The sequence below is a fragment of the Schistocerca gregaria genome, chromosome 3 (genome assembly GCF_023897955.1).
Source record: "Schistocerca gregaria isolate iqSchGreg1 chromosome 3, iqSchGreg1.2, whole genome shotgun sequence".
NCBI classification, from domain to species: domain Eukaryota; kingdom Metazoa; phylum Arthropoda; class Insecta; order Orthoptera; family Acrididae; genus Schistocerca; species Schistocerca gregaria.
In genome coordinates this window covers 171,319,049-171,346,341 of record NC_064922.1, presented here as the reverse complement: position 1 = coordinate 171,346,341, position 27,293 = coordinate 171,319,049, and the positions used below count along the sequence as shown (strand labels likewise).

The 27,293-nt window shown below is 37.1% G+C and overlaps 1 protein-coding gene across 1 annotated transcript in view; it reads right to left on the bottom strand.

Annotated features, from left to right (window-relative positions):
- LOC126356178 (hemocytin) overlaps window positions 1-27,293 on the bottom strand; it is a 438,196-nt gene that overhangs the window by 191,249 nt on the left and 219,654 nt on the right. The window contains exons 36-41 of the mRNA XM_050006942.1: window positions 26,918-27,134; window positions 22,336-22,475; window positions 16,012-16,122; window positions 11,401-11,520; window positions 6,138-6,256; window positions 2,207-2,463 (exon numbers count right to left, since the gene is read on the bottom strand). Coding sequence (XP_049862899.1) covers window positions 2,207-2,463; window positions 6,138-6,256; window positions 11,401-11,520; window positions 16,012-16,122; window positions 22,336-22,475; window positions 26,918-27,134 — 964 coding nt within the window. The remainder of the gene's footprint in view (window positions 1-2,206; window positions 2,464-6,137; window positions 6,257-11,400; window positions 11,521-16,011; window positions 16,123-22,335; window positions 22,476-26,917; window positions 27,135-27,293) is intronic.

The following is a 27,293-nucleotide window of genomic DNA, read 5'->3' as shown; positions in this document are numbered from 1 at the left end:
TGTGGAAGCTTCTTTATATATAAAAAGATGATGTGACTTACCAAACGAAAGCGCTGGCAAGTCAATAGTCACACAAACATACACACAAAATTCAAGCTTTCGCAACCAACGGTTGCTTCGTCAGGAAAGAGGGAAGGAGAGGGGAAAGACGAAAGGATGTGGGTTTTAAGAGAGAGAGTAAGGAGTCATTCCAATCCTGGGAGCAGAAAGACTTATCTTAGGGGGAGAAAAGGACAGGTATACACCCGCGCACACACACACATATCCATACGCACATACACAGACACAAGCAGACATATTTAAAGGCAAATATATATATGCACCTGAATAACTACATCATCCTGGCTGACTGCATTGTGCCAGCACTGTGTCTCAAACGAGGTGAGGGTCTGTGTCAGGCAGAGACAGTGAGGAGAAAGAAGATAGGGAGTGGTAGGGCTAGTTTGGGAAGGGTGTATGACAGCATGGGCATGGGACAAGAATGAAGCACTGGGGTGGGCTCATTCTGGCTGCAGGAAGAGTATTCTGTGCAGAGTGCCCAATTATGTGGAGGAGTGGTTTGTGAGGCATAGACAAACAAAGGAAGAGACTTGGAGAGAGGGGTGACGAGGGGAAGGGGGGGGGGGGGAGCAGGTTGAGTGAAGTTAGAGTCACCAGACAGACATGCAGATGAGTGCGGGGAAGGTTAGTGGATACTGTAGTCAGGAGAAAAATGAGATCGCAGGATGTGTTGCACGAACAATGCCCATCTATGTAATTCCGAGATTCTGTGGTGCCTTAGTAAGGCCTTCAGCATTATGTGCAATGGATTGTCTAACAACCATAGTACAACAAATGTCAAAAATTAATTATGATTGTAGTGTTGTTCAAGCTGCTAAATATTGCATTTTTGGGCAACAACAAAGTTATATTATGTGGCAGGTGTCATTATAGCACAGTTAATAAAGTCATTTCATGAAATAATGGATAAACTAGGCACTCATCCTTTTGTGTTTCCCACACTGGTCTCGTTGTGAACTCATGGCTCAATCGTCAAAAATCTAGGTAGTAATGATTCCAAGCTTGTATGCAAAGAGGCCTAGGTGTTATTCTGCTATATTCAAAAGTTTTATATATGCGCTTCACAAACCAACTTTTGCAAGTTAGGACAATGGTGATGTAAAAAAGTAATCAGCATTCCGAATTTAAGTTACATTTCTTTCTTATTACTTTTGTTGCAACATCACTTCACAATATAAAATGTACTTGAAAATATCTTCCTCACTGATGAAGTTCACATTTCATAAATTGAGTACAATTTGCGTATTTTCAACATGATGAGCAAGACTTTACTCTCTAATAACTGCTTACGAGCCCATAAATCAGAGTTACAAGTACGTCAAAGATCATAGTGACAAAATAAAGAATACACATAAGAATAATATCATTGCAATATAAACACATCGATGTATCAAAGTATCTCTACATTAATGAAATCAAATCTGAATGTTGTTACAGAAATATGTTAACTATTTTACAGAAACACTGTAGAATATTGCTGGTATCGAGAGGATGAGGCGAGGTGCCATAATGGTTACGTAATTTAATTATCATTACAATTGCTCATCACTGCAGATAATTTTCTGCAGGTGGCCACGTTACACGAGAAAGACTTTCTAGTGTGGAAGGGGTGGCAGATATCAAAATGCAAGTACTGTTAATGATTAGCTAGCTTGATATGGACAAAAGTTCAGATGGAGCTATTGGAGATATAGAGGTCAACATTCTCTACAGTGGCACATTGGGCTGAAGAGGACCAAGTGAAGTGGAGAGGTACTGAGGCCGTGGAACAATGAAGATAGAGTGTGTTGGCCCTAGCCAAATTGGTGATATTGCTATGGAACACCTATGAGCAAGACCAGTCTGATACCCTAACCAGCACACTCCCCACAGTCTCTCCCTTCCTATTCTATCTTTCTCCCATCTCTCCCCCCAAATCTCATCACTGCCCACACTGCACAACTCCCCGCAAACAGCCAGAACATGCTTTCCAGTGTCACATTTAATCTTACAATTTGGTAATTACTTACCCTCCTTAAATCACTTATATTTCACCAAGGACTTGCTATTACCAAGACTACAAGACTATGATGTATTTGTGGTCATATGTAGAAAAACTCATGGCTACAGTCAGTCATAAATATTTATATTATTACTGAGCACTAACCTGTTTGAAATACACACTGGAGGTGACTCTGTCAGTGGTGGTGTTGTGAAAGCTGCAGTAGTGCTTGTCTTATCTGTCACTAAGGAAACAGTTGTGTAATTTTTGTGCTGGTTTTCTGATTGCAGGGTAACTGTAGTTCTTTCTTTAGTTGCAATAATAATAGATGGTGTTGTCCCACAGTCCACAGTGAAACACTTGTACTCATTGTTCAAACATTGGCATTTTGTGCAGTTTGACTCATCAACTGTTTCTCCAGGCTACAAAAAAGAAAAGAAATTGCAATAAATGGTTATTTATTTATTTTATTTATCCATCCATTGACAATAAATATTGTGTGGATGTTGTCAAGGGTACATGTAAGCCATTTCAAAGAAATGGGACACAAACAATATATACATTAAAAAGTACAAAGCAAATTAATACAATGAAGTTAATAATAACACAATGAAATTAATATAGCCTATATACATCCCTGCTTGTTATTTTAAATGCATAGTCTGTTTTTCATAAGGCTTTAGATTTGTCCTCCCTAAATGGCAAGTCCTTACATACACAACACTGCTTAAGTATGTATTGACATCACACAACAGCTGTCCTTTAAGTATGTAAATGTAATGAATGATTAGGTACAGATACAGTATGTTCCATTTTGAGTTTATAAATATCATGAGGAAAAATTTATTGACCTACATAGTCAAAAATGACAAATGGAAAACCCTGGTGTCTATGAACAAGTTAATTTGTAGAGGATGACTTTCATTTCGTGCTTTTTAATGTGTCTTGCAAAATGTAGTATGTGCACATTGAGCACAGTGCAGTTGACCCATATTAACTTCAGGGTAGAAAATGGTACACCTGTAGTAGTGTTCCTATTCTTCCTATAGTGACCTTTATCTTAAATATGGTATAATTATCTCTTGCATAATGTTAACTGATGGCATATAAGCAAAGATAAAATCTACGCCTGTGCTAACACATCTAATTTTTATTTAGTACCATTTCTCATTTGATTATTCACTAAGTTCCATATATTTTCTAAATTACCTTAATGATCCTGCAATTTTCATAACAATAAGGTATTCAAATGTCTCATGGTAAAATATCTGACAGATAATAATAAGGAAACTCAATATTCAGATTTTTTTACCACTTAAGTAGCAAAATTTCATAAGACCAAACAATGGAAAATCCAGGGTGGAATGCAACAATATTATGAGAAGGAAAGTTGCTACTCACCATATAGCTGAGATGTTGAGTCGCATATAGGCACAACAAGAAGACTTTCACAATTATAGTTTACAGCCAATGGCCTTCGTCAACAGTAGGCACACATACATGGATCCATACACACTCATACAAAGGGAACTCAAACACACGATTGCAGTCTCAGGCAACTGAAACCACTTTGTGAACAGCAGCAGCAGTGCAAGATGGGGGGGGGGGCTACTGGGTGAGGGTAAGGAGAAGGCTGGGATGGGGAGGGGGAGTGATAGTATAGTAGGGTTGCGGACAGTGAAGTGCTGCAAGTTTGATGGAGAGTAGGAGAGCGGTGGGGACCGGAAGGGGCGGGTGGGGGAGAGTAGCACAGAAAAGGAGAGAAATAAATAAAAAGAACCCCTTTCTTAGTCACTGTCCTCACCCATCCAGCCCCTTCCCTGCTCCCATTCCAGCACTACACAGCTGTCATTCCACCACCACATCCAATCTTTTTATTTATTTCTCTCCTTTTCCACTAGTCCCCCCCTATCCCCCTCTCCCCTGCCCACCATCTACCCTGCAGCATTTCACCGTCTGCCACCCCCACCGTACTATCGCTCCCACTCCCCACACCATTCTCCTCCTTACCCCCATCCAGTCACCACTCCCATCATGCACTGGCGCTGAGGCTGCAGTCGTGTGTGTCAGTTTTGTGTGTGTGTGTATGTGTGTGTGTGTGTGTGTGTGTGTGTGTGTGTGTGTGTGTGTGTGTGTGTGTGCGCGTGAGCGCACACGCTCATATATGTGTCTATTGTTGACGAAGGCCATTGGCCGAAAGCTTAAAGTGTGAAAGTCTTTTTGCTGGCCCTAAAGTGTGAAAGTCTTTTTGTTGTGCCTATCTGCGATTCAGCATCTCCACCACATGGTGAGTAACAACTTTCCTTCTCATAATAAAATTACATAAGAATGTTGTCTAACAGAGAACCGCGGGAAGTATAAGATCTGAAGCTGTCACGTCAAGCTGGTTATTCTTTCCCATAACGTTAAATCACAAACTACAGGAAGGAGACTGAAGAGGGAAATGGTTGAGAAAAAAAGAAATAAGAATGGGGAGAGTTGACCAATATGTGCAAATTTGAGGTTAAAAATGTTGCACAGTAGATGAAAAGTGATAAAATGGAGCAACAACAACAGCACTACCAATTCTCAATAAAGTTTTGGAATTTCTGCAGATTATCATTTTCTTCTGAGCACTATATTTTAATTAGGCTCCTACCAATCATTTTTCAATGAATTTATACAGACACAAGCACAGTTTACTACCAATATGCAAGCATTTAGCAAAAGAACAAAAGTAATCACACTCCTTGGGGTTGTAGCTGATGGTGGAAATGGAAAACTCAGCTGTCCAAAAGGTTGCAACTCATTGTGGTCTTCAATGTTTTCTCTAGTTTATGCTGAGAGCGAACAGTGGAAATTACATGCTTCCATTCACTGCCTGACTGGCCACTATCACAGTTTTTTGCAATGCTTACCTCAATGGATTCTTTAATAGTGGGGTGCCAAATCAACATTGCTGTATTTTTTTCTCATACCTGCTGGAAACACCGTGTTAAGCAGTGGTACACTTCACAGTTAGGAAAAGGCAAGTGCAGCATTGGTGTTAATTGTAATGCTCTTCCACAGTACATGTACCCCGATCAATATGAGCCACATCACACTGCAAAGTAGTATTCTACAACCCAACCTTCAGCAACACCAAATCATCCTTTACTAATCCCTGGGTGTCTGCAATTTTAGCTGGTGAGAGAAGAGTCACTTAAACTATCAATTTATGTTTGCCTGAACAAAATGTAGTCCACATATGGAACCAAATTCGTAGATTTTGTCATTATGCTATCAACTACTTCCACTAGCGGTGTTTGACTGCTAGTGCCTTGTCAATGTGTTAAATGGAATATCCACTTTATCTTAATACTGTTTTTGGGTGGGCAAGTGTCCTGGTCAAAACTACATGCACCAGAAAATGTATGTGCAGTAAGCACAAGTGTTTTGCTGGAAATGACAACTCAAAGACTGTAAATACAAATAACAGTGTGTGGATTATGATTAACTGATTTTCCCAGAGAGCCATCATTGATCCATCTGACCAGAATGTCCAGGAATGGCAAAAAGCCTTTCTTTGCTGTTTCCATGGTGAACTGGATACTCCTATGAATTAAGTTAAGATGCTACAGGAACTGAATAATGTCTTTTCTACATAGGGCTTCACTGTGGAAATGTTGTCAGCACACCTCCAACAAATGCTCAATTTAAAGACTGTTCACTTACAAAAGGATTTTCTGTAGCCTGTACATCATCCTGTTCAAAAGATAAAATAAGTAGAGAAAAGAGCATACTGGAACAAAATAGTGGTGTCCACTGAACACTTCCCCTATGATGTGAGTAGTAAAGAAATCCACTATTGAAAATAAATAACTGGGTCTTTAGTATTAATAAAACACCAAAATATTACACAATCCTTTAAACTAAAAATTTTAAGTTTTTTGATGAAGTCTTTTTCATGATTATACTTGAGACCTTATAAGAATTGAAATAGTTTCATTCATAGTAAAAACATAGTACAACTGTATATCTTATCACTCCAAACCAGAAGTGTTCATATTCTATGCATGAAGTTTCTGGATTAGAATATTTTATAAAACAAAGCAATGACATTTGATTGCATTCTTACCCTTATATAAATCCCTTGGTCAGACAAACAAGTGCAGTCTTCTTTCTTGACACAGGTTTCCCTATCTCTCATTAGGTAGCCAGGTGGACAACCATTCTTGATCTTTTCAGGCACACATCCTGTTAATAATTTTTGCTTATTAAATACAGAAGAAGAATTTATAAACATCAAGACAATCATTTTTTATTAACTTTGAGGAAGTGCATGACTATCATTGAGGAACTGAGTTACTCAGGCACACTTTAAGAAAACAAACTTGTTCCACTATTATCTAGATTTTCAACAAAATGAATAGAAGTACACATAAAATAAATAAAAAATTGGCAGTTCCAAATCTTTTAAAGAAACTAAGTCTTTATCATTTCTATTGCCTTAAATGCATACACTAGTTGGAAGCACCAAGAAGGACATAAAAAGCAGACTAACATGCTCAAAGAGTGCATTACTCCCTAAAATAAGTCTGCTAGTATAAAAACATCGGCCATAATCTGAGAACGAAATTTATGAGAATTTACATTTGGAGTGCAGAATTGTATTATAGTGAATCATGGTCTGTAGGAAAAGTGGAAAAGAAGAGAATGAAAGTGTTTGATACATGGTGGTGCAGAAGGATGTTGAAAATCAGGTTGACTGGTAAGATGGAATGAGGTTTTCCACAGAACTGGTAAAGAAAGGAAAGTATGGGAAACCATTACAAGAAGAAGGGACATTATGATAACACAAGTGCTGACACATCAGGGAATAACTTTCATGGTAATGTGGGGACATGTATAGGGTGAAGCCTGTAGGGTTAGGCAGAGATTGGAATACATCCAACAAATAACTGAGGACATTGGGTGTAAATTCTACTCTGATATGAAGAGTGTGGCACAACAGAGGAATTCATGGCAGGCTGCATCAAACCAGCCAACAGACTTATGATACATGCATGTCTGAGTGTTGCAGCAGCTACTGAGTGGCACTGTTCCACGGTAGCAGCAGCCTAACAGCACAGCATTGGTCAGCAACTGAGACAGGGAAATTTGGACAGAGTAGAAATGGGCAACAAATGTTTACCAAATTTTTGTTGCCTGTGAGTTACTGACTGATTGAGAGCAAGTCATGCAACCACAGTGATAATACAGCAAGGTACAGTTTTCACTTTCACACCATTCTGTGAAATAGTTCTGTATGTGTCTGACTTCTTCCATCAGAAAGTACACATATCCATGCACACAGCCCACAGACACCCAAACTCAGACAACCATGTGGTGCTGGTGCAGGTTTGGGTATCTGGTTGTGTGCATGAATCTGCATACTTTATGCCAGAAGACAGAAAGCTCAAGAGGTTGTTAATACTGTGTTCTGTTATGTGTGTCTAAGTGCTGTGCATCAGTCTGTTAAAGGGGAGTGGATGCTTTTCTCTTATTTTACATACTTAATCTAAGTATGTGAATGATATATTTCACCCTAAATTGTTAGTTGTGGCATATCACACTACTGAGCATGTAATAGGTTTATACAGTACCCAAGATGTGAAGCCCTTCCAACAACAATTTCTAGTAATATAGATTAGCTTTTTTGTAAAAGAAGATTCTGTTGAATATGTCAACTGATTAATAGGAAATGCTGCAGACTCTAAAAACAGAATTGAAGGCAAACTGATATTAATGTCCATTATGGAAGTTTGAGTTGTGCTGATGAGAGCCCTATGAATTTGCTCCTGACTATCTGAGAGGTGTGAAATGATAGTTTTCTTGTGGAGTGGGAAAAAGGATGACAGTGATGGGAGTCATGAGATTATTTGAAGGAGGAAAAGGATCTGAGGAATTTTTAGCTAGTAAGGAGTTTGTTTGGAATGCTTATATTTTAGATGAGCATATGAAGTACCCAAACTGGTTATCCAAAGTGGAAACATGACACTCATTGGCACAGGAAAGGAAAGTTTGTTGCACAGAACAAGTCATGGGGACTTTAATAGAGACTAGAGAAGATTTCACAACAGATCTCATTTTAATGGGGCACAAGGTGTTGTGTATTAGTTGCTGCAGAACAAACATGGCTGGTAGGTGAAGACAACTCTCACACCTAAACTGATCCATAAGCCTGTAAAAAAGTGGTTCATAAATATTTTGGTACATCAGTGAAGGGTTCATAAGAAATATGACTAATCATTTAACAGATTCATGTTAGGGTTAGTGTGAGTATTGGAAAATTTTGTGTCACTAGTGAAGTTAATGCTAGGTTGTAAGGTTTCATTTATTATGTTTATTGGACAAAATTGTGAGAATGGATAGATGGTAACTTTAGTTAGATTTTTGCTCATTCAGTTGTGGTCCAAGGCGGGGCACAGATAATGCACATTTATCACCACTTAATAACTTAATACAGTTTTACTTGCAGAAAAAAATGTTTTACAATAAATAATAATATTTTATTGCATTTTTGAAATGTATGTACATAAATTAAATTCAGGAAATAATGTCATTAAGATCACATCTTTCCTGTTGAATGGAAATTTGGAGCCTGTCCTCAATGCTCTGTAATGCTTTCTCCAACATTTCTTATGACACAGATTCAATTTCTTTCAATTCTGTAGGGCTTGTTTATGTACACACTGTATTTCAGACAACCCTACAAAAAAAGTGTGTCACAAATCGACAGATCAGGAGTGTGTGCAGGCAAACAAACGTTGCTGATTTTTGTAACGACATGTGCAAGAAACATTTGTTGAACCATTTAATGGACATTGAATAGGATTGGGGAGAAGAGAAGTTTGTGGCACAACTTGACTAGAAGAAGGGATCGGTTGGTAGGACATATTTTGAGGCATCAAGGGATCACAAATTTAGCGTTGGAGGGCAGCGTGGAGGGTAAAAATCGTAGAGGGAGACCGAGAGATGAGTACACTAAGCAGATTCAGAAGGATGTAGGTTGCAGTAGGTACTGGGAGATGAAGCAGCTTGCACAGGATAGAGTAGCATGGAGAGCTGCATCAAACCAGTCTCAGGACTGAAGACAACAACAACAACATCACCTATGAGCTGTCCCATCCTGTTGGAACATTTCTCTCAGGAGTGCTAGTTCTGCAAGGTTCGCAGGAGAGCTTCTGTTAAGTTTGGAAGGTAGGAGACAAGGTACTGGCAGAAATAAAGCTGTGAGGACAGGGTGTGAGTTGTGCTTGGGTAGCTCAGCTGGTACAGCATTTGCCCGCAAAAGGCAAAGGTCCAGAGTTTGAGTCTTGGTCCGGCACACAGTTTTAATCTGCCAGGAAGTTTCATATCAGCGCACACTCTGTTGCAGAGTGAAAATCTCATTTTGGAAACATCCCCCAGGCTGTGGCTAAGCCATGTCTCCGCAGTATCCTTTCTTTCAGGAGTGCTAGTTCTCCTAGGTTCGCAGGAGAGCTTCTGTTAAGTTTGGAAGGTAGGAGATGAGGTACTGGCAGAAGTAAAGCTGTGAGGATGGGGGAGGAGTTGTGCTTGGGTAGCTCAGCTGGTAGAGCATTTGCCTGTGAAAGGCAAAGGTCCCGAGTTCGAGTCTCGGTCTGGCACCCAGTTTTAATCTGCCAGGAAGTTTCATTTCTCTCATGTTCATCTGATGCCATACCAGTTCTGGATGCATGAAGTTGTTTAACATTTTGACATAATGCATTGATGTCACAATAACTGCAGTTCCTACCTCTTCAAATCTTGGAGGCACTACACAGCACTTGTAATTTGAGCTGTTAAAGGTCTTTAGTGTAGTTCACATGGTTTCTCCGATGCTCAGCATTGCCAATTCTGTACATTAGTATAGTCATCCAGATGGAAACACACTTCATCACTCATCATATTAAGACATCTGTATCATGCATAAGAATGATGTTCATTATGCCACAAAATTATTTGTACTATACATCCACTTCACTTAGCTGCTGGATAATCAGTATTTTGTATGGGTGAAATCTGAGATCATCATTAAGATGCAAAGAAGTGAATTATATGATATACCCAGAGTTGCAATCTTTCACCTAGTGGATCATTTCAGACAAGCAAGAACTGCCCTTCTCACCTTGTCTACATTTTCGAGGGTTCGGACTGAACTTGGGTATACCAGGTGGATTTTTCTTCAACACAGATCCAGTACTTCTTTGATCTAGAATTGCAACTCAACATTTGACATCAAAATTTCAATGGAAAAGAGGTTGATTGGCCATATTTTCTGTCAAGCAGTTTCTAGAAACTGCTTGACAGAAAATATGTGATGCTGTACACTCCATTGCTCCATAGCGATTGAAACCACAGTCTAATCTGCCTGTCAGACACTGCGCAAATTCAGTACCCGCACAACCCACTGAGTACCAGCAGTTTAAAAAATATGTTTCCTCTGCAACACTGTACATGAGCGAGATAAATAACTTTTTGTTATCCACAATGTGCAGTTTTCACCTACGAGGCCATCTATGAATTAGCAAACAGCAGATTATGCATGTAACAGCTCATTTACTATACTAAACAATGGAAAATCCAGGCTGGAATAATGACAATATTATGAATAGGCTAGATTGCTATTCACCATACATTGCAGATGTTGAGTTGCACATAGGCACAATAAAAAGACTGTCATGGCACACTAGTTATGTGTATAAGTCACATTTGCATGTGTGTGTGTGTGTGTGTGTGTGTGTGTGTGTGTGTGTGTGTGTGTGTGTGTGTGTGTGCCCAGTTCAGAAGAAAGTCTTTTTACCAAGAAGTTACTAGTTTGACAGTCTTTTATGTTGTGCCTGCCACTCAACATCTCCACTATATGGTGAGTAGCAATCCATCCTCATCCCTTATATAGGTAACATGCTAGGATTGATGAGAAAATTGAAAAATTTGATATCACTCACACAAATCTACAGTAATCTAGTGATCCCCAGGCAGCCAAAGTTTTTTTACGGGTGGTGCACAGTTCACAACTTAGCATACATAGCCCCTGTGTCCCTGTAAATTTCTGCACAGTGTTTAATGGAGTAAGATCAAATGAGAGTTTTGACTACTAACATCCATGCAACAGATATGGACATTATATTCAACTATCTCCTCGGTGGTACTTCAAAAGACTGTGCTATGTACTGGCAATGGGTTTTAACTCTCCTTAAACAAGGATCATACTTAAAGAATAGGGTTTCTTAATACAGCAGTGTCTACAATGTTGAACAGTGTATCAAATACTAACTACAATAATTTTTGAGTTATTTGTCAAAAAATGATGCTTGTCTAACTCATTATTCAGAATTAATTAAAATAAACAGACTCACCTGGTTCACATCGTCGATTCTCTGTACATGATCCAACTAGTTCTGACACTTTTGAAAATCCATGACACATATTATCACAGGAAACAGCACATTCCACAAACACCCCTCCTGGTCCACATACTGCAAACAAGATTAAACAAATGTAACACAATTTAAGAATTTAGACAGGAACTTAAGATGGTTATCATTCATTTCACATCATCACAGTAAAAGCTAATAACATAATGACCCTATTCCATTTTACTAGATTTAAAAAACTATAGCACAAAAAATTACAAACATAAGACATTTATTTATTCAGTGGTACTAGGTGTTAAATAGATCCTAACTTGATGAAAAACCTCAGGAAAGTGGAACAAGTTAAGACTTCCATTAACATAGAGAGAAACCAAGTCAGTAGATAAAACTGACAACAATAATTAATGGCAGACTGATTTCTTATGTGGAAATAATAACAAAAAATATTTACTAGCTCTGTTTCAACTATGAGATGTTTGCTACTTTGAAAATGTGGTTAACAGAGGACCAAAATAGAATATTTTGTTTTGCATGGTTATGTGACTGAAGACACTATATATGCGGAAAATAGAAGTCACTCCAACATTAGTTGTGGCCTTTGTTGGATTTTCAAATGCAAAGCAAGAACATATTGTTCTGATCTGGATGCAAAATTCAGCTGTGTAAGAAACAATGAACAGCATCTTACAATCACTAGTGCAAAAGTGGATATATAAATATATCTTTCAAATAAATTTCAACTCTGGATGAGACAAATATTGAAAACAGAAGCAGATGTCTCCCTCTGTGCTGATTTAAATATAGAGAAGACAATTCAAGAACATTTTTTGTAATCTTTTAATATCATTGAGTGCAAAAAATACTGCTTTGTACACAGTAATTCTTGTTTATACAACATACTTGTGAATGTTTCAAGTATTTTTTATGAGATCAGTCTTTCATCAGGTGGATGCCTGAGAAACCATGATCCACCATTTCTCTCAGTCTGAATTAAAACAACAGTCTCATTTCCAGTTACCTGTCAATAATGAATGAAGCATTAACACAGGCAAGAGGTTAGAAATGGATTATATTAATTTCTTTGGACAAATATGTTGAGAATTTTGATAATTTTTTACAAACGGTTATACTTTTGTGTGAGTGCTTTTCTCCATTATGGAAAATTGCTCTAAAAGTAAAATAAAAAAATTAGAAACTAAAAATGTATTCCTCTGTTATGGTGCACTTTAGGGAAAAGAAGATCGCATTGTACAGAATTTAAACATGTTCTTATATGTGAGGGGCAGAGTCAAATGATGAGATATGCCTATCTGAAATACTACAAAGACAGACTTCATCTAGCTCCTTATAAATGCAATGTCACACTGCATGACATAAAGCAAGGATATACTCATACCCTCAGTGCCTGACTGACAGATAAATAAATTAAGGGCGAAATAACCCAGTAGATAGAACTGCAACAAATTTTCTTTGTGCTGAGTTGCCTGGGAAGCATGGTTTCCCAAGGGATGTCATCAAGCCTATATACGTTGTAACAACTGTTATTGTCCTCAGACTCAAATGTATGAATTGTTATTGGCTATCTAAATACATAATAATAATCAGTAGCTACTGTGCCTTTCAGCAGGTCCAGGCATGGTGCTTCACAATCCCTAAGTCTTGTACATTTAACCTCAGTTCCAAATAGTTATCGCTTTCCTCCTGTACAATAACTGATAGTTTCTTCTTCCTCTTCCTTTCTTTCACTTTGCCATCCCTTCAGTTCCTGCTAGAGTAAGCACTGCCATCTGAAAACATGACCAAGCCAATTTTTCTTTCTTTATGTTACCACCTATGTTCCAAACATCCTTATCCCTCAGCCTGTTTTCCTCCTCAAACCTCTAGGTTCCTCCACATCAACATTACAGTGCCTCCAGCAAACTTTTCTTGTCTTTTCTTAGTATCCAGGCCTCTGACTTGTATGAAGCTAAGCTTCATACATAGCATTTGGCCAATCTTTGCCTTAGAGTTTTTTTCAGTGATCTGCACGTCAGTTTCCTTTCTTTTTGAACACTTGCTTGGCTATCACTATTCCTGATCATAGATCTGTGTTACACTTTAGGTCCATTGTCATAATATTTCCCAAGTATTTGAAATTTGCAACCAGCTGTAGTTGTTTCTCGTTTATTGTGATTTCCCCCTCCTCTCCTTTTCCTCTAAGTGTCAAGTTTTTGGTGTTTTTCTTATTAATTTTCATTCCAAATTCTTCAAATTTGCTGTTTACGTCTTCCACCATTTCATTAGGCACCCTCTCGGATTCCATCAACACCACTATGTTATCATAAATATTACAACTGCCTTCTACATACACTTTTCTTGTTATATCTCTGTAATCTACTAAGATCTATTCCAGATCAACAATGGATAGCGCAGGTGAAAGGAAAGCTAGAAAACATTTTGAAATGAATGTGCACAACAAGAGATCATGCGGCAGGCCCAGAAAGTGCTGGACAGATACAGTGAAATCAAATGTGGTGGAGAGAGAAGATTCTATTTGAAAGATGTACAGGAACAGATCTGCGAAGTCAAGAGGAAATGGTGAGCACTTGTACACCACATCTGGGAAACTGGAGCTGGGAATGATAATGACTACAACTTTAGTTATTTCCTTAAGGTTTATAACATCAATCAACTTATTATTTTTAGGATAAGCATGAGTCTATCCCACTTCACCCTATCAGAAGCTTTTTTCCAAATCAATAAAAACAGCAGGAAATTTTCTATTCTTTTCAATGTACTTCTCACCTAGCACCTGTAGTAGGCCTGTAGCATTTCTCATGCCTACCCCTATTCTGAAGCCACACAAGCATAGGATTGTAGCAAGTGGAGCTATTTAATGCTGCTACTTTTGAACTTAAAATCTCTTGCAGTACTCTTTTCAGACCTGTTTTCCAATTAATACAAGTTTAAATGAGCATTTATGCTCATAAAATGGAACACTGATAATCATCTGGGTGCTCCATGACACTTACTTCATCCAACATTCTATTCAAAAATCCACAATTCATGTTGAATTATTCCTTCTCAAGATCTTCATCCACAACAAAAATGAACATACTGTATACCTAGCACTTTCAAAATACACAGCAGGGCAACAAATCTCATCATAGACAATATCTTTCACTGACCGTCAATTTGGTCATCAAATGAACCTCATACCAATAAGCCTGACAATCCTGTTACACTCAACTCAAATGACTCATTACTCACATACAATTTTGCAAGCCAGAAAGATCAACCAGAGTCCCTGTTAAGTTTCTCCTAAGGATGTCAATTTTTCTTCCATTGGCCACAAGAATATGAATTTATTGCCCTTCAGATGTCTTTGATTCTTCAGTTTCTGATAATATTGATTCTGTGAATCCTCCAAGTCTTGAAAATGTTTATCTGTTTCATATTTAATTAGAAATGATAATTATTCAACACTTTCAGATTTAAATGTAAGATTTTAGTTTTAAAGAATTTTTCTTTCTGATTTCTTCAAGGTTTGGTAACTGCCAATTTAATATAAACTCTAATCTAGTTTTTTCCACTTCATGTCGTTTGTTATCTGCAGCAGCATGAAAAATAACACTGTGAACCAAAAATATGGAGGTTATTGATATTAGTTTTCCTATCAGCAAAAAGCTGTACTACTATCAGCTGCATTTATTACATGATGGATATACAGAATGGAATCACAGAATCATCAAAAGATACTGTAACATGTATTTACCTATAGACAGCCAGTTTTGATCAAGCAGATCACAGTTACCATTACACCAGATTAAAGAAAGGCATGTGATGTCAAGAACATAATCATTGTCAGTTGTAGCATCTGTCACTTATACATGCATCAAGTTTCTCATACATTTTCATGCATCACCATGTGCACAAATTGACATCATATGATATAATTTGGTGAGATAGTATGCTGAACAAGGTAATGGACTGTCAATATCTGCAATTAGTGACAAATAGAAAAATGTTCATTTGTGGATTGTTATCAATATATACACAATAATTGGGAAATTATGTTTCATGTAGTGATTGTTGCCTTCATGTATTTATTTATTTTGTGTGTGTGTGTGTGTGGGTGGGGGGGGGGGGGGGGGGCTGAAAATCAGTTTTCAATAGTATTTTATTTGCATTTCCTAGTGTAGAAGTATCTCATCAACATTAAATCAAACTGACATTATTTGTGTGTGCAAATCAAAGAACACTGTACAACAGGGACCAATCAAATGGAGCAGTACAGCTGTTAAGGCACTACATTATATTCGGGGGATAGGATTCAAACTGTCTGGCCATCCTGATTTGAGTTTTCCACAGTTCTTCTAGATCACTTCATGCAAATGTTGAGTTGTTTCTTTCATCAAGGCCACGGCGAACCATCAGTCCTATCCATATAGAGCAAACTTAAGTATTCTGGGTATATCTATATTTTGAGTTACTGATTTTTATCGTATTACCATGACTTTAACTGTACCATTGTGAGGCGATCCTTGGATAAAATAAACAAATAAATGATGCCAAGTAGTTTACAGTACATAGAACAATTGAAGTATGACTTACAGTTTGGTGTAGTAGGCTTTGTAGGTTCCACTGAAGAAGGTGTATCTTGAGGGACAGTTGTCGTTTCTGGTAATAATACCGATGTCCTTTGTGGTAGAACTGTAGGTATTCCTGCACAATAAATTAGTTGCTAGTGAGAAACAAAAAGAGAGTAGCAGCAAGAGATGAATTTCTAGCATCATAAATTAGATCAATTATAGCAACAATCCCTGTCTCTTGAATCACGGACCTGGAAACCACTGAGCCACATGAATGTGCTTTATAGTTACTGAAACAATGTATAGAATGTTTGTAAGGAATGCTGCAGTTCCTATATATCCACATACCCATGTACAAACTCAAGGCTTCAAAATTGCAATAGCATCTCTGTCTTGAGTATTAAAGTATTCCCTGCAGTATGGCTCTGATATTGACAGGGCACTAAACTGCAACCACACTAACTATTTATTCTCTCTTCATTGTCAATGAAGTTTGGCTGCATCTGCTGCTTGCAGTTCACTACATAAACAACTGTACATAATTTCATGAAATAAATATGAGCTGTGATGGTGATGGGATAAGCTACTACAAATCACTGTAGCCAAGACAAACTATTCGTAACAAAAGAAGAGTTTATTCAAACAAGTTTTGTAAACAGTGTTCACTGTCCATACTGTGAGCCTGAACTGGCTACTAACTTGGCATTATCAACAAAGTTCTGCATCATGTGGGCTTATAACAAAAAAACAAAAACAGTTAAAATCAGTTTACAGATCTGTAATTGCAGAATAAATAGAAGTCTCTTCCATTTGTTGCACCCCAAAAGGAAATTAACTTCCAACTGTGGCTAACACACATAATTACTCGTCATAACTGATTCATAAGCCACATACAAATACAAGTCCCAACTGTTTGTCAAGCCACAACTAAATACAAATCTTGACTGTGGCCAACTTGTCAACAAGCAAATAATGCAAACACTTGACCATATCCACAAATGGAAATATTCTTGGAACTGCACTAAAAAATTGACAAATGCTGAGATCAAACTGAATAAAATCAGCATGCAAACTGTGATTTGGGCACATAAGCAAATGAGTTTAAGATCGAACAGAAATGGGTATCCAATACACTGCACCATTCTGGTGTCTACTTTGACCTCACTCCAGCCTCATGCTGGCTCTCATATACTCTCTTGCTGGACTTTCCATAACATCTGTCACTAGGCTTGCAATTTGCACAAGTACAAAATTTCAATTTCAGTATCCTTCACAGTAGCTGAACTCTAATGACATAGGAAGAGGCATACTTTCACAGTGGTGAATTTGACATGTAATAGTAAGTTGAGTGTGGATAGTTCACAGTTAATAAAAACACAAACTGCACAGTTTTACTGCACTATTAATATTTTCTATAATTTATTATTAGCAGTGGCATATTGTAGTGATCAAGAATTTCCACATAAATTCTAGAACCACTCACCCTTCTACCATCTCAAACACACGATATTTTAAAAATAAGTGTGAGACAACGTACATACTGCACGACACATTTGTGTGTGTAGGCTGGAAAGGAGCCACAACAAGCACAAGGTAGATGCAATGCTCGAACGGCATCGACAAGTGTTTGCCACTCACGCCATGGAAGCCGTATTGGAAGGACAAGAAGTAATTGTGTAGTATTCTTTGCTGTTTTAGTGACTGTGATTATTGTTAAAGAAAAATGAACAATTGATTATAGACTTTTAAGTACTTCACATATTGTACTGGCTAGAGGCAAGACGGGTTCATAAATTATGTGGTTGTTAAACCAACTTTATTGCTGATGTATTTTATCGAGTCTAACACAAGATGAATCAGTTGTTTTGCATACTTTCGAATATTGATAAAAACTTCTTTCAACCGTAAAGATAACTATATCATTATGAATGAAACCCACAAAACACTGGTGTAATATTCTACAACATTTATTATTTGTTAGACGAACTGGTTTTTAGCTGTTACATCATCATCAGGTGCAGGGATAAATATATGATGCAGTGAAACTTTATTGAACTAAAGATTTTAAACTAATGCAAGTACAGAGTATGTCCAATTCCAGAGACAAAAATGTTAATGTTGGAATTAGGTATAAAACAAGAGGGATTTTTCCAGTGTAAATTTGATGTATGATTATTTATCTAATATAAAATAAGTGACACATTAACCAATGAACCATAGACAAATTACAACAGTTGTACACAGAAGAAAATAACTGAATACTTTGATGACATATTTCAAGGGTGTGGCTGAACAAAATAATCTTGTCAGTAACAGGTTTTAAATTACTAACCTGATAAGATATAATAGTGATATCAAGCAGGTGAGTGAAGCAACTGTGATTATACAAAGAAATTTTTTTGACACAACAAGAGAAATTATAGTAACTGAAATAAAGGAAATGAGGCATGTGAGTAAGAGGGGTAATTTACAACATGATCTGGATGACATTATGAGTAATATCCATAGTGAAAAATGGCAAGTAAGGGAACTGTGTCTGGCCATCCACAACTAAGCTTAGGTTGATGGACATGTGTTTATTAATTTCCATTATTTCAAAGTAGTTCATCTTGTTTTCTTTATGGACGTGATATAAGATCCCAGTGTTTGTGTGTGTTTCATTCATAATGTATAAAATAGTATACCAAGAACCAATGGAACAGTCAATCAATGCAATAACTATATCAGATTTTTCAGTTTAATATAGCAGCATATTTAGTTATAAAAAGAACGATAGTACATTTATTACAATAATTACCTGTTCTGAGAGCACTCCTCAAGTACCTTAATGGGACACACTACATTTGTTTAAAGCAAAATCAGGAAACACATCACTGCATCTGTAGCTAACTGATAATGATATGTACACAGATGGACTTAGTTTCCTGTGTTAGTATTCTTATTTTTATAACTATACACTCTCTCAGACACAAATAACCACACAGCAACCAAAACACAGCCGCAACAGTTGTGGTAATGTAGACATTTAATGAGATGTATCAGAACTTCCTTAGCTACCCAGATACAAATCATCATGACCTGCCCTCACAGCTCTACTTTTGTCAGTAACTCTCTCCCACTTTTGTTTGAACATTGCCTATGAAGGGCGAAGCACTGGGTCCAAGCCCTGCTCCATCAAACACTTTTAATTTGCCAGGAAATTTCGAAACAGCACACACTGTGCTGCAGTGTGAAAGATTCATTCAAGACTTTATGAGAGATTGCTCAGGCTGAGAGAAGTGTACAAGCTTTGTTTGAGGCAGTAGTGGTGTGGCAAAGGACAAGAAATGAATATAACCCTTATGCAAACCACATTATAACCATAATTAAGTTTCCTTCAAAGGCCAAAAGTGGAACACACTTTGTTGAATTGTCATGAGTTTACATGTCACTATCGTATGATAACTCGCTATGCGTCACCTGCAGGAATCTTTTCCATCTGTTCCTTTATGCAACAGCAATTTTAGAGAATGAGATACAAAGTTTAGAAAATTTGTAAGTGTATAGAAATCTAGCTCCAATGTTTAGCTAAGGAATGAGTTACAGAAGCAACACATATTCTTATGCTGTTTTGCCCCAAGATCTTGGATACATAACATCTGTTACAGGGATGGTGGACACCAAAGCCATAAAAGTCATCAAGAAAGCTATCAGGTGGTTTGGTTAAGCTGACAGACAATCACTAACAACCTATTCAATAGACAAATTGATAATAATTAGTTTGAATCTGACAATACACAAAACAGCTGTGGTTAGTGCTCAAAGGCATCATAAACCATAGTATAGATAAATTTGTCCTGGGTACAATATTAAAAGACAGCAGAGATCCACCTTGACCATTTGGAAAATGTTGCAAAATAGAGACTACTACACGTACATTACAAACATGATGTAGAAAAACAGAGAAGAAACATAATGGTAACTTATGAATTTATAAGAAAGGCTATGTGTGAATGCAACAATAGTTACCACTGACAGATCCTTGAGAAAATTCTATCAGAAAATCCTAAAAAAAATTCACAGCCCGAGTAAAATCAGTGAATGGATCTAACTAAACCTTCCATTCAGTCTTAGAAGGACCAGCTTTATGTTGAAAATTAAGACAGCAGACAGTAAGACAGACTACTGCTTTTGAAAATGGACTCACATTTGAAGTTACTACCACAACTATGTTTAACCATGACATACATTAATAAGAGTTATCGAAATAAGTACACATGATACTGAAAAATGATTCAAACAACTTATTAAGAAAAAAAAAACAGATCCCTGTTACATTTTATATTGAATATGTTGTGAGTTGAATTAGTTTCTTTCCTTATTCATTTTGATAAATAATTAATCTTTCCATGTGAACAGGATAAGAATGCACATCACTCTGATGCACAAAAAGAATAAAAGAATGTATGCACAAAATCCAGAGCAATATTAGCAATGTTCACCACCTATTGTAGGATGCTATAACATATCTTAAGCCCTAAATAATGGAGAGCCCAGGTTGGATTATCATCAACATAAAGAAAAACAGGCACATTAAAAAACTGTTACACATTTAGCTTTTGGCCAAAGCTTTCTTCACAAAAGGAAACACACAGAGACATTCATTTACACAAGCAAGAGCATCTCATGCGAACATGACTGCCATCTCTAGCAGCTTGGACTGGAATACTTGTATTTCCTTTTCTGAAGTAGTTTTCAGCTGAAAGTGTAATAGTCTTTTGCTTATGCCTGTCTCCAACTTAACATATCATCTTTATGATGAATAGCAATCTCCTTTTCCTTATATTGTTACAACTGAAACAGCTATTCTGGAAGACACAAAACGCCAAAAAACTAGAGTTCATGTCAGGAAGTTCAGTGATGAAGATGTAGATCACTTTTGCTCTCTCTTTAGAGAAGAGCAAGCTGGACTGATGTTTATAGTTCGAATAATACATATGACAACAATATTATGAAAAAGATAAAGATTGCTACTCACCATATATAGATGTAGAATAACAGGCATGCACAATAAAAAGATTGCTACACATTTGAATTTTCAGATAGAAGGCCTTCTTCTACGTAAAATGCACACACACACACACACACACACACACACACACACACACACACACACACACACACACACAAGCACTGTTCTGACACATGACCACTGTTCTGACCACTGAGGCCTGATTGCAAGCAACAGTGCCTGATGGGAGAAGCAATCCATGGGTGTTCGGGGTAAGGAGGAGGCTGGAGAAGGGAGAGGGAGGGACATCTTGGCAGGGGTAGGGGAGGGTAAAATGCTGCTTTTGGAAGCTTGCAGGGAAATGGAGGAGACAGGGAGGGCAGCTAGGTGCAGTCAGGAGGATTGGGGGGGGGGGGGGGGGGGTGGAAAAGGGGAGAACCAGATAAAGGGGAAAAAAGGCTAGTGGGCTAGTGAGTCCATTGGTGGACTAGATGCTGTGTAGAGTTGGAGTGGGAGCAGGGACAGGAACTACGGAAGGCTGAGGCCAGAGTGTTATGGGAAATAGGATATATTGCTTGGAGGGTTCCCACCTGTGCAATGTGGATAAGCTGATGTTGTTAGAAGAATCCATACAGTGCAGGCTGTAAAGTAGTCACTGAAGTGAAGCATGCTGCGTTGAGAAGTATGTGCAGCAACTGGGTGGCCCAGCTATCTCTTGGCCACAGTTTGTCAGTGGCCATTAATGTGGACAGACATGCCCAGAAACAAAGCAGTACAGAAGTTGTAGCTTTGTTTGTAGACCATATGACTACTTTCACAGGTAGCCCTGCATCTGATGAGATAGCTGATGCTTGTGACTGGAATGAAGTATGTAGTGGTGGGAGAATGTGTGGGACAGATCTTGCATCTAGGTCTACTGCAAGGACATGAGCCATGAGGCAGTGGTTGGAAGCAGGAGTGGAATAGGGATGGATGGCTCATATCCCTGTAACAAACAGATCAGAAGCAGACAAGTCTGGCAAATGAGGCAGGCTCATGCATTTGATTTTTGTACTTTCTTATGTCCTTCTGTTGTGGCTTCATGAATATGAGATTTATGGCACTTAGCTCCAACTTGCTGGTAAAAACAGTACTGCTCTGTGTAATCCTTTATTTAGGGATAGAACGTCTCAAAAATTTGGAGATAAACTTTTGTATTGCCTCAGTCATCAGAGGGTGGGGGTTGGGGGTGGGGGAAGGAGTGCATAGGGTTCTATTCTAAGCCCACCCCACATAACACATGCATCACAGTATGGAATAGATATTTGATAAATAAATATGCATTTAACAAGGCACTCTCACAAAAGAACTACTTACCACAATCACAAAAGAAACGAACAGCATAGTCTTCACAGAGCCTCCCGTCAGCTTGTAGACGATTGTCACACTGGAGTCCAATCTTTGGTTCACATGTTGCTGTTGTAGATGACTCAGATACATCGACCAATCGGTCCCCACTACAGACACAACAATCACAATGAGTTAGAAACAAAAAAAGTCTTTAAAATATGTAGCACATTTAAAATAGCATACTTATCAGCAAAACACACAACTGTTTGCTGTAGTTTTCATTAGTCTGAAATCATCAGTTCATTTGTTGCCACTTGGTTAGTATGTAACTATTTAGCACAGTACTACCAACAAAAATAACAAACAAATTATAGAAAATATCTAATGTCATGTGCAGAATAAAATAATACAAACTAAATAAAATAGAGAAAACAGGCATTGATTAGTCAATGAAACAACCAAGAGCCTTACAGAATATTCTTTCAACACTGAAAACACAAACTGTTGTGTTTACATAAAATCTTTTGGTTATGTGCTTCCAGTTTGTCATTGTTACTGAAGAGAAGACAAAGTCAAAAGGTTTAAAATAATATGGGCATTCTGCAGTTCTGTAAGAGGTTTATGGGGTCTTTCAAGTGCGATCAGTTTCCAGAAAGATTTAAATACTCTTTAGTCAAACCATTTTATAAAAAAAAGGAAAAAGCAATGCAAATAATTATACACCAATCTCAATTCTGAGAATGTTGTATAAAGCAAGAAGCAACATTTTAAATTATACAAATGTATCAGGCTTGCAATTTACCTTTGAAAGGAGTATTAACAGAAAATGCAAATTATTCCTTTGTGTGTATGGCATGTTTGATGGCAGCACATATCTTCTTCAGTTCAATAAAATCATTCAACTGCCCAAAGTTTGCTATATTTTTGCTTAATTTGGAGCATTACTAATTATTGGAAATACTCTTCAAAGCAACATTTTCACACATAGCAAATCAGAACCAGAATGATGATCTTCAGTGGAAACAAATGGGATACCAGTTTGAATCTGACTGATGTACACTAGCAAGTAGGTAAAAGAAGTGGGGGGTTGGGGAGGAATGAAGGAGGGGGCAGGGCGATAGAGCAGATAATGTTCAGTAACTGGACTGTAAAAAAGCATACACATTTAGTGACCTACAAATCTCACAAAGTGAATTCTCGTTATTACTGGAACAAATCTGTATTGGAAGTACCACCATCAATATCTTGTGCAGAAACCAAGGGCTGTTATCTTCATTATAAGAATAATCACCACCTTCATTGACAATGAAATGAGAAAGCTTGTTTACTTTGTCTGTTTTCACTCTATTATATCCCATGGCCTCACATTTTGCTGCAACTCTACATATTAACAAAAAATGATCTTTTGTCCATAGAATAAACTTAGTGGTGAAAAATTTGCACACTTATATACATGCTTCGTTGTGGTATTTAAAGTTAATAATATGAATTCACTGATCTGCATATCATTTTTAATGAGCCAATATTATTAATCAAAAATCTCACAGAGTGGGGGAGTATGTGTACAAGAATGGCACAGTTATAATTCTTTGACCCTTTAACAAAGTCCTTCACACAAGAACCACTCAAAATATGAGGTTAATCAATCAAAGCTGTATGATAGGAGAAAAACAAACAAATGTATTGCAAAGAGATGTGGAAGATGTAATTGTGTCTCAAATCAAAATCAGGAAGTTGGAAGGGTATGTAACCAGGTGAATGGATAGTAGATGGACCTACGAAGTTCTCTCCTGAACTTCAAGCAATTAGAAAAGATCTAATGGAAAGTGAATACAAAACATTACATAGTATGGAACAGGAACATGGATGTACATGTCTGAAGAACATGTTACATGTGCAGAAGTGTGGAGGAGGCCTTAATACAGCATTGGATGTTAAATGACTGGTGATAAATTCTTCCTTCATTTAAGTTACAAAACAATAGCACTGCAATTGAGGGGGGGGGGGGGGGTCTTAGAAAACTGTCTGGAGGTTTGGATGCTTAGAGATTTATACAATTGTTGAAAAATTCACAAGAACAATTAGCCACTTCCCCCATCTGACAGAGATTAATAGAAAATGAAGATACTTCAATAATTTACTTATACAATGGTACAGTAAGTACAGTACTGAAAAAACCATAGTACTAATCATATATGTATTAATATTTCTGTTGTCACATCCAATGTGAACTCATCCAATGGATGTAGTAGCTCTGCATAATTTTAAGACAGTTGTTGAACGTTTATTCATTCTAAATGTCACTCCGGTATGTCAAATTTATTAACTACAGGTAACATGTGTAATACTAGTTATTTTATACAAAATGTAATATATTACCTATGTAATATTCAGTATAGTTAGTTAACCAGTCAGTATTGCACTTAGTAAATAACCATGCCTAGAAACAGATAGTAATAAAAAAAAGGAAGAAAAGAAGGAAAAAACTACTCTAAAATAAGATAAGTTTACTCAGTTCACTGAATACATGGCATGCTAAGCAGTTTTAATTTTTAGTCACTCGGATGCCTAACTCAAAAACACTTAATGTATACACTCAACTGACTTTAGCAGTACACTGAGAATCTGAAAGCAAAGTGTAGCTTTAACTGGTGACATATTTTAATGACGTAGTTAAAGAAGCATATCAGTTGGTAACTTTGTGACCACTGTGCTGTTTTTGACACAAACAAAAGGTGTATATACTTCACTTACAAATTCAGAAAATGAGAGCAGTAAAAGTAGAATAGAATGTAAGTGCATATAAATGAGTAATATTTTATAATATACAACTTGCAAAGTGCAGTAGATAAACAAAATTGTTATTTCGCACAGTGCAGCTGCAGCATCCACAGTGCAGTCAATGTTTCTCAGGAAGTGCTAATTGAAGATTTAAATATGTTTTACACCCAAAATGCATATTGATATAAATTTTAAAAAAGGGTGATTGTCATATTTCTTAAAATAGTATTATCCACAGTCACAGAGATCAGCAAACAGTAAAATGGATAAATTAAGTTTAAGAATATTAAATGATAAGTTGATATCACATAACAGTTCTTTTAGTAAATAATTCCATTAGATGCTTAGTCAAAGTTATGATTTCTTATTTTGTTATGTTTTACACGTCAACATATTGACAGTAACTATTTTCATTTCACGTTTCTCCAATGTGTTTTGTATTATTAAAAAAATATAGGATATAAATAAATGAAGTATGAAAGTATGGCTCAAAATACTATGACATTCTGTTCAAGACATTGTTAATTTTTGGAGTGTGTGTGAATGTGTTTACAAGGTGAACATTAATAAAACTGATAAACTGCAGGAATAGATTCCTGACATGAAACAGAGGTTAAACGGTCCTAAGAACATGTATCCAGAAATGCATTGTTTCCTTGGTATGTGTTGTTGATTAATGAAGGTTCCTCCAACCACATTCCATGTGTTCCTTGTGTATTACAGGCCATGCGATTGATGCAGTAAAATGGTCAGGTATCCACATTGGGAACAAGTCAAGATGGTGTTTGAGTACAGCCAAGGAGATGGAAATGGGCAAGAGGCAACATGGCTATGCCAAAACAAGTACCCTCACAGACATCAATCAAATCACACAGCATTTCAAGCCATTTTTGGGCATCTGAGTGATGATGGGTCCAAACTGAAGGAAGGCAGCAGACTGTGCATACACCAGATTTGGAGGATCGGGATATATGATTATGTATATCCTGCATGACAAAGCATACATTTCATTCCACAGAGGCCACTCAGAACATTTGTTGTAGTATGGATCTGATGCAGCTCTGTACTGTGTTCCACAACTATTTGTTGCCATTGCAGAGTTGTGAAAACAACTTATAAGATGTACATCAACAACAGCAAAACTGGGGTAACAGAAGATATCTGAATTAAATAAAGTTAGGGAATTAAATTAGGAAACAAGATTATAAAAGTAGTAGATGAATTTTGTTATCTGAATAGCAAAACAAGTGATAATAGCAGAAGTAGGGAGGACATAAAAGTAGACTGGCAGCAACAAGAAACGTATTTCCGAAAAAGAGAAATCTTTAAAATTAAATGTAAATTTAAATTTTAGGAACTCTTTTGTGGGAGTATTTGCCTGGAGCATAGACTTCTACAGAAGTGAAACATATATGATAAACTGTTCAGCTGAGATGAGAAAAGAAGCTTTTAAAAAGTTGTGCTAGAAGAGAATACTGAAGATTAAATGGGTAGTTTCAAAAACTTATGAGGAGGCATTCAACAGACTTGGGAAAATAAGAAATTTATTGCACAGCATGACTAAAAGATTGGTTGAAAGAACACATCCAGAGGATTCAAGGAATTGTAAATTTGATGTGGAGGATACAGTAGGGCTAAAAATTGTAGAGGGAGAACAAGGCTTGACTATAACAATCAGATTCAGATTCAGATCAATCTGCAGACTGATTATAAGTTCATATGTTTCAAGTTCAGTAATTTTAATAAACTTCCATAACAATACACTAGATTTATTAGTAAATCTTGCATATATTAATGCGTTACAAGATAATCTATTAATTTCAAATACCTGCGATATTTGCATTGTATGTCTGTCAGATGGAGGATATCACACGTAAGTGAACCAGAGGTCTGAAGATCTGAGACTAGTTCAAAGTCTCCATCCTCAGTGTGTGTCTTATTGTACCACTGTGTCCATCCTTGGTCACACACTATTCGTACTGTGGTTGCCTCTGTAGTCTGGTGCACAGCAACTGTTGTAGTCACCACCGTTGGCATTGTTGGAACTGCAAAACAAAGTACATAAAAAAGAAAACAATTAAGCAAGGTCTCACAATCTTTACATGTAGATTAGTCATTATGTCTTGAACATCTGTAATTCAAAAATGTGTGATAAACATGACAGAAAATACAGTTATCACATGGAGCACTAGTACAGGAGGCAA